This window comes from Arabidopsis lyrata (assembly GCF_000004255.2).
Source record: "Arabidopsis lyrata subsp. lyrata unplaced genomic scaffold ARALYscaffold_10, whole genome shotgun sequence".
NCBI lineage: Eukaryota > Viridiplantae > Streptophyta > Magnoliopsida > Brassicales > Brassicaceae > Arabidopsis > Arabidopsis lyrata.
This window is the reverse complement of record NW_003302546.1, coordinates 313747-322836: the sequence shown is the minus strand read 5'-3', so window position 1 is coordinate 322836 and position 9090 is coordinate 313747. Positions and strand designations below refer to the sequence as shown.

At 41.7% G+C, this 9090-nt stretch overlaps 1 protein-coding gene across 1 annotated transcript; it reads right to left on the bottom strand.

Moving 5' to 3' along the window:
- Positions 1 to 7874: 7874 nt before the first annotated feature.
- Positions 7875 to 8858, bottom strand: LOC110226880. The gene has a single exon (XM_021019744.1). The coding sequence runs from the start codon at positions 8856 to 8858 to the stop codon at positions 7875 to 7877; it is 984 nt and encodes a 327-aa protein (XP_020875403.1).
- Between the last annotated feature and the right edge of the window lie 232 nt (positions 8859 to 9090).

Genomic DNA, 9090 nt, shown 5'->3' with positions numbered 1-9090 from the left:
AAGAGAAGTGACGAAAATCAGTAGTTCAAGAGTCATTTTTATCTTTTCAAATTATGTCTTAATTATGTTTTCATTTTCGAGATCTGTCTTGTGAGTTGTTCCAAGACTTGTTCTCTTCTTCACCTTCTTCTCTATATATTCTCCTGTAATCTCATTGTGAGAACTCATCAAACCTTTTCTTTTTATCAAAACTCTTTTGAATCTGTTTGATCACGAGATTGGTGCGTCATATCCTTTCTCAACTTGTGATTGCTTTGGTGTGTCATATCCTAGCAAGATCAAGCACGTTAGTCTGGAGGCTATTCCGCAACCTCTGGAAGTAACACTCGATCCGCAAGACATCCCCATTTCGTTCTCAGCCCCCTCACTTCATCACCCATTTGTCTTGTTCACCACGGATCCACCATCACCTATCACAATCCATACAAAGAGACTTCAAGGGACTTGATCTTCTCACCTAAAATCGCATCATTGTCGCAATGCATGGTGATCGGCTTTGGTGTGTCAATTCCGAAGTCTTTGAGGAGAGCTTTTAACCACATGTTTAGTAAAGATGAGGAAGAGAGCAACAATATACAAAACAACAAGCTATTGATGGAAGCTCTCACATCCACTCTTACAACTACTCTCACGGCTTCTATGGCTAAAATGATGGATGAGAGATTTGAGGTTTACCAGAAAAGGAAGGAACAAGAGCTTAAAGCCAAGCCACCAGACAACACTTTGAGATCAACATGGAGCAGCCCACAGAAAATCTCTCACACTCCCAAATCCAACTCTATGTTTTATTCTGATTATCAACCGACTAATGCACTCTTTAAATTTTCAGGGAAAAGAAACTACATAGAGTGGGAGAGAAACATGGAAGAGTGGTTTCATGACCACCACATTCTGAGAGAGAAGAGATTAGCTTATGCAATTAGCCAACTTACTGGAGATGCTTACAAATATGGTGGGTACAAGAAGTTGATAATCGCTGGTATTACAAGGAGCCAACTATCACCTCGTGGAGAGATTTTAAGGAACTACTAAGGAATAAGTATGCTCCACAAACACCAAACCGTGCTCCACAAGCCAATGCCACAGTCCAAGGGTTAGCTGTTCTAGAAAAGAAACCAGCCTCATGTCAATATTTTGTTACTAAGGAGAAATCAGATCGTCACAAGAAGAGCTTAGCTCCCAAGGGAAAGAAGGAAACCGTTAAAAGCAACCCCATAGTGGAAGAACAATTGAAGGATGAACTTCTGAAGATTCTCAACACTTACAACAAACCCAAGAAAGCTAAGTGTTTTCTTCCAGCTAATTCAGAAAAAACTAAGTTTGCTCCTTCTGAATTTGTGAAAAATACTTGTGATCATTCCGAGAAACTTGATTTTGAGCTTGAAAATGATCAAGCCTGTGACAAACTAATCATTTCCAAACCGGTGCAACCGAGTAGTACACTTTGTTTTTCACAGGTTCTTGAAGAAAAATCTCATGAAGAGGAATCACCTAAAGAAACGCAAAGGTGTTTGCCTTTGGTTAGTCACTTGGAGCAGCCACCCCACATTGTGTCAGAACCAGTTCTTATGTCGTTTCCTTGCGATTACCCAAGAAAGCACTGTAAGGAAATTGATTTGGTTAAAACTGAACCTAATTTGTTTATGATGGTTTCTGCTCAAGATGAAAAACCTTTTGGTTTTGAAAATATGAAGGAATTTCGTGTTTCAAAATTTGTTTTTGATAAAATGATTCCAACTTTTAAAGCATTCACACCTGAAGAGTTCTTTAAGAAAAATGGTTTTCTTTTTGATGAATTTCGTGAATTTAACTCTTCTTTGAGAATTTCTTTGTATAGCAATGCATTTGAGCTGTTTAGAAGTAAAGATGGATTTGCATTGGTTAAAAGATTCTCTGAATTGAAACATGTGCTTAAAAACCAGTCACGTGAATCAAATCCGTTCATTGAGCTTTTCTACACAAGTGTTAATGATCATGTTCTTAAATTCTTTATTTCAAGTATGATGCATTTGTTCTGTCCCATGTGTTAGAATCTATGCGGAATATGGCCAGGTTATGAGCCTGGGACAAATCAAGAGTGAGCAGCTCATGCTTCACTCAAAGAGAATCACAAGAACACCAAAATCGGGTTTTGTGTGTTCATGTGTAAATCCATCAAGAAACTAACTCAATGTGAGCTGTTCTTGAGGTAAAATAGGAGCTATACACTTCAATGTGGGCTGTGTATACTCAAGAATAAGTATGAGAAGCAACAGCTCTCTCATACCAACAAAACCCAAATACCCTTATAGAAACGATTTAGAGAATGGGAGAGAATTGGATTGAAAGAATGGTAGAGACCAAGTATTGCCAAGACTTGGTCTCTCCATGAGAATAATATCAACCTAATCTACCCATTTGAGTGTGTAAAGAAACGTTTTGTATAAGGGGAAGACATCCCAAATTGAGAGCTTAGCTTTATTAATGAGTATGTGTTACATATTTATACACAAATAAAAGAGACAAGTTGTCTCACTTCTTTACCTAAAGCCAACGGTCATGAGCATTCAAAATAGCTCACTTAAATCCAAAATACACTTAAAACCAAAATAGCACTAACGGCTATATGACCTTTAGTTTGATCATGTGGCTTAAAGTGTTTTGGGACCACTTGTTGCTTTCTCCTTGCAACGTCTCTTTAATTCAAACTTGTCTTGGAGTCTTGTGTTGATAGTGACAGCTCCTAGACGTTTGTCTTACTCACATGTGGTCCTCCTTGCAAGTTGCTTCGACCTTATCCACATGTGACTCCTTTGATGCGCCTAAACGGATTCAAATCTCGGGCTACTAAGTGTGATTGGTTTGACACCAATTTTGCACATCTTTATCTTCGACCCAGACTTTGCACATTTTCCTCTTGACTTTACACGAACTTTGCACACTCGGTTCTTGATCGACCCGAACATTGCACGTCTGCTACTTGATCATCTTACACGGATTTTGCACATCCGGCCTTGATAATCTTTTGACACCAATTATGCACATTAGGTCATGATAACTTTGACACTAATTTTGCACATTGGTGTTTCGTCTTCGGCCTTGTCTTGAGAGCATCGGCCTCGACTCTTCTTACGAGATTACACCAATTTTGCACTTCGGTGTCTTGGTGACTTTACACCAATTTTGCACCTTCTTCTCTTGATGTTCTTCTAAGTGATATAAGACTCGGTTAGGAGACTTATAAAGGTGCAAGGACTGGCTCGAGTGGTGGTCTCGACCGGCTGTCTCGACGTTAGGTCGAGCTTGATGTTTTGAAGCGTGGACGAGTGAATACGAGGAGGATCGATGGGAAACTTAAGCTGGCTGTAGCGCACTCTCTTAAGTTTCAGTGGGTGAGTTTATACGACAAGACTCAAAGGGAGGAGGCTTGAAGTCGATGCGGAATCAAACAAGCTGGCTGTGACGCTCTCTCTTGTGAGATCAAAAGGATGGAGGTGAAGTGGATCGATGGCACCACAGAGATGATGGAAGGATCTCTGATACAGCAAGGCACTCGAGCTTAGGTGAATCACACAACCTAAGAACAAGCAAAAGTCTCTACAAGGCGGCGGCTTGAGAGGAAGAAAGTTCTACTTTATTGATATGAGAAAAAGCGTGAATGTTACAAAGCTGCAGGGGAACCTTATAAAGGGGTTCGTCAGCTAGCCCTAGGGCGACTCAAATAACCAAAAACGACACAGCAACAGGACTTAATGGAAAATTAAAAGAAAAAGGAAAAAGTACTTAAACAACAAAAATGGAAAATAAGCAAAAATAAGCTAACTAGGTTGCTCACTTGCTGGGGCTCGTTCCCTGGTTTCTTGGGATGCTTAAACCACTAGGAGAACTCATTCTTACCTGCACAAATCATAAATATTGAAAATACCTGATTTTGGCTTGAAGTGAGCTTGTTTGAGGCTGAAGTGGTCTTGTCTGGGTCTGGTCCGTCCAGCTTGATTTCCTTGATGGTTTCCTCCTCTTGGAGTCCTTGGAGCTCTAATTGATGAAGATCTTCAAGAGTTTCCACGTGATTACCTTCAAGCTTGTCTTCTTGTTCTACTTGAAGCTTGTTGGTTCCATTGCTTGTCTTGGACGTATCTTGCAGCTCTAAAGTATTCTTTGTTGAAATCTTGATGTTTTTAGCTCCTACACCTGCCAATGAAATAGACTTACAATGGGTTTCGGTTGGAGTTGCTTCCTTGAGGCTGAGACGTGCAAAGTCCTCTGTTAGGTCCAAATCGGGTGCACTTGAGTTTTCTTGAGAAGTCGTAGATACTTGAGTGTTTCTGGACATCTCTCCAAGTTCCATGGTGCTGAGTAGAGTCTCTACAGCCTTGTTGAACCCTTCCTTGAGCCTTCTTGCCTTAGAACGAGTCATTGGTCCATCCTTAACTTCGGGAATGTTTGGTTTGTCTTGGTTTGATTCACAGCTTAGGTCGATGACCTCATCATTCCCACCCTCTTCAGAAGGTTTTGTCCTCAAAACTGGATCATCTGAATCAAAAGGAGATAGATCAGCAACATTAAAACTATGTGACATATTGAACTCACTTGGCAGCTCCAAGCGGTAGGCATTGTCGTTGATCTTCTCTAGCACTTTGAAGGGGCCATCTCCTCTAGGTGAAAGCTTTGAGCTTCTTTGGTTTGGGAACCTCTCTGGTCTCATGTGCAGCCACACCCATTCTCTTGGTTCAAAGACCAATTTCTTGCGTCCTTTGTCAGCCCTCTTCTTGTATTCTTCAGTCTTCTTCAGTATGTTGTCTCGGACCTTCTCATGCAGCTTCTTCACGAACTCTCCTTTGTTTAGACCATCTAAATTGATTTGCTCCGCTTGGGGTATCGGTGAAAGGTCCAAAGGCGTCAAAGGATTAAATCCGTATACAACTTCAAAAGGAGACATCTTAGTAGCCGAGTGAGTAGCATGGTTATAAGCAAATTCGATAAACGGCAAACAATCTAACCATGTTTTCAGATTTCTACCAAGAGTGACTCGAAGTAAAGTAGATAAGGTACGGTTTACCACTTCGGTTTGTCCATCCGTTTGAGGATGACAAGTGGTAGAAAACAACAGCTTGGTTCCAAGCTTTCTCCACAAGGTTCTCCAGAAGTGACCTAGGAACTTAGAATCTCGGTCAGAAACAATAGTTCTAGGTATACCATGTAAACGTACCACCTCTTTGAAGAATAGATCAGCGATTTGTGTGGCATCATTGGTCTTGTCGCATGGTATGAAATGGGCCATCTTTGAGAACCGATCCACCACTACGAAAACTGAATCCTTATGCCTTATCTTTGGTAGTCCTAGGACAAAATCCATAGAAATATCCACCCATGGTGCGTTAGGTATAGGTAAAGGTAAATAAAGACCATGAGGATGTAACCTGGATTTAGCTCTGTGACAAATGACACAACGAGAGCAGTGCTTCTCCACGTCTTTCTTGAGGTGAGGCCAGAAGAAATGGTCAACTACTACAGCTAACGTTTTGTCAACACCAAAATGTCCCATTAGGCCTCCACCATGAGCTTCTCTTAACAGTAACTCTCTAAGTGATCCTTGTGGTACACACAACCTTTTGTCACGAAACAGAAACCCATCATGAAGATAGTATGACCCATAAGCTCCCTTCCCACAAGCTTCATAAGCTTCCTTAAAGTCTGGATCATCTTTGTAGAGGTCCTTGATGTGTTCAAAACCCATTACACGTGCCTCCATTGTTGATATCAATGCATATCTCCTAGACAATGCATCTGCTACAATGTTCTCCTTTCCCTTCTTGTATTTGATAACATATGGGAACGTTTCTATGAACTCCAGCCACTTAGCATGTCTTCTCTTAAGTGAAGTCTGACCTCGTAGATGCTTAAGTGTCTCATGATCGGTGTGAATGATGAACTCCTTAGACAGAAGGTAGTGTTGCCATGTTTCCAATGCACGAACCAAGGCGTACAACTCCTTGTCATAAGTAGGGTAGTTCAATGTGGCTCCGCTTAGCTTCTCACTGAAAAATGCCACGGGTCTCTTCCTTTGATGCAGCACTGCTCCAATGCCCAAACCTGATGCATCACACTCTACCTCAAACATCTCTTCAAAATCTGGTAAAGCTAGAACCGGTGCATGTGTGAGCCGATCCTTGAGGGTGTTAAACGCAGTATCTTGAGCTGCTCCCCATGAGAATGGTGCATTTTTCTTAATCACAGCCGTGAGTGGTGCAGCCACCGTACTAAAATCTTTCACAAACCTCCTATAGAAGCTTGCTAAGCCGTGAAAGCTCCTCACATGTCCAATGGTGGTAGGAGTAGGCCAGTCTTGGATGGCTCTTATCTTTTCTTCATCGACTTGTAGTCCCTGTTCACTCACTACAAAGCCTAAGAAAATGAGACGGTTAGTACAAAACATGCACTTCTTGAGGTTAGCATATAGGCCTTCCTTTCGAAGTGTTTTAAGCACTAGTTCCAGATGTTCTAAATGATCATTTAGGTTCTTACTGTAGATAAGAATATCATCAAAGTAAACAACTACGAATTTACTGATATAAGAACGAAGAACCTGGTTCATTAGTCGCATGAAAGTTCTAGGTGCGTTAGTCAAGCCAAAGGGCATAACTAACCACTCATATAGACCCTGCTTGGTCTTGAATGCGGTTTTCCATTCATCTCCCTCACGCATTCTGACTTGGTGGTAGCCACTTTTCATATCAACTTTGGAGAAGATGGTTGAACCACTTAATTCGTCTAGCATATCATCTAAGCGTGGGATTGGATGTCTGTACTTGATGGTGATGTTGTTGATGGCGCGGCAGTCCACACACATCCTCCATGTACCATCTTTCTTGGGAACTAAGAGTACCGGTACAGCACACGGACTCAAACTCTCTCTAATGTAACCCTTATCCATTAACTCCCTTACTTGTCTTTCTAATTCCTTGCTTTCTTCAGGATTCATTCGATATGCTGGTTTGTTGGGTAAGGCTGAGCCTGGAACAAGATCAATCTGGTGCTCTATGCCTCGAATTGGGGGTAAACCAGGGGGTATCTCCTCGGGAAATAGATCCTTGTACTTGTTGAGGAGGGGCTGAACCGTTGGTGCAATTTCCAGATCACTTATACCTGAGCTTAGACACTCTTTAAACATCATTAGTAGCACAGTGCCTTGGGCACTAATGGTTTTACAAATAGCTCCAGAAGATAAATAAAGGGTTGGTTTTCTTACTTCTACCTCTTTGTTCATCCGAATTTGAAGTTCATGAACTTCAGAAGGACTAAGAGGTGCTAGGTTATACTTACGACCATTATGTGTAAGAGAGTAGTGGTTTGTTCGTCCATCATGTTGTGTGGCTCTGTCAAACTGCCATGGTCTCCCTAGCAGAAGGTGTCCCGCTTGCATTGGTACCACGTCACAAGTGACTTCATCTTGGTATTTGCCCACACTAAACGGTATAGACACTTGCTCGGATATCTTTAGCTCGGTTTGATCATTAAGCCAACGTAGTCTATATGGTCTAGGATGTCTAGTCTTCTCAAAACCTAACCTGTCCACCATATACTTGCTAGCAACATTAGTACAAGACCCGCTATCTATGATAAGATTACATACCTTGTTTTTCACTGTGCATCTTGTGTGAAAGAGGTTTTCCCTTTGTACTTTCTCCTCAGGATTCACAAATGCACTAAGTACCCTCCGAATCACTAAAGTTTCTCCACTGTCTGGATACTCAATGTCATCACTTTGCTCAATGGTTTCATCATCTAGCTCGTCTTGTGACTCATACTCGCCATTGTTAGTGATGATCATGGCTCTCTGGTTGGGGCAGTCTCTTGCATAATGTCCTCTTCCTTGACACTTAAAACAAGTTATATCAAGAGTTATTATTGGGAAACTTACCTTGCTCAGGTCTGTTGGTTTTGGATGTCTCAGCATTGTTCTTCTTGAACCGAGAATCAATCTCCACGTTCTTCCCTTTATCTACAGGTTTTGAGCTGCTAGACGCCCATGTTTGAGATGTCTTGTTGCGACTGGAGAAGTTCGTCTTACGCTTTATCTGTTGTTCTACTTGGGCAGCTAGATGCAACAGCTCATGCAACCCACTATACTGCGCCCTCTCTACCTTCCTTTGAATTCTTTCTTGCAGGCCGTCTATGAATTGGGCCATCAATGCTTCCTCAGACTCCTCTAGCTCTAGGGAGTTCATAAGCTTCTCAAATTCCTCAAAGTACTCATCTACGCTTCTGGTTCCCTGAGACAACTTACGAAAACGTTTTTGTAAGTCTCTATGGTAGTGTTCAGGAACATACCTAAGCCGTAGAAGGTATTTCATGTCACTCCATGTCACTACTGGTCCAAAACGTTGCCTCCTTCTCTCAGCCACGTTTCTGTCCCACCATGCGAGTGCATTGTCAGTGAGCTGCGCGGCTGCAACAGCTACTTTCCTGCGTTCTCCATAGCTATAACACTCAAATATATGCTCTAGACGTCTCTCCCAATCCATGTAGACCTCTGGATCAGATTTTCCTGCAAAAGTAGGTGGTGTTAGTTTCAGGTCTTTGTAAGTGTCACGAGGTTCTACTCGTCTAGCTTGATTCATTCTCAGAGGGTCTTCTCTTCGTTGGTGTTGGCGCAACAAAGGATCAGGGGGTATGTCATCTTCCTCCACGTCCAGAATCTCATCATCCTCTTCACGGATGTTTCTCCTAGCTTGAACATTCCTCTCTCCAGCTCTAGGCTGAGGTGGTGGAGGTTGTTCCAATCTTCCAACCCGGTCTCCAATTCCTCTCATCTCCTCTCTCATACCTGTGAGCATTTGCATGATAGCATCCTGGGGGACTTCATCTCCATCAGCCATAGTACTCCTTAGGTGTTGTTGTCGCTTGCACTCAACAAAAACAACATGAAATTAAAGGTACCACAGAATTGAAAAGTGCTAAATGCAAACAGAAGCAAATAAAACAAAACAAGAACAGGTAAACAATTTCTTTTGATTTTTTTTTTTTTTGGTTTTAATAAAAAAAAGACTTGAAACAGACACTAATCAAAACTAATAACCTAGAAAACAGAATCAAACGAAACTTTTTATG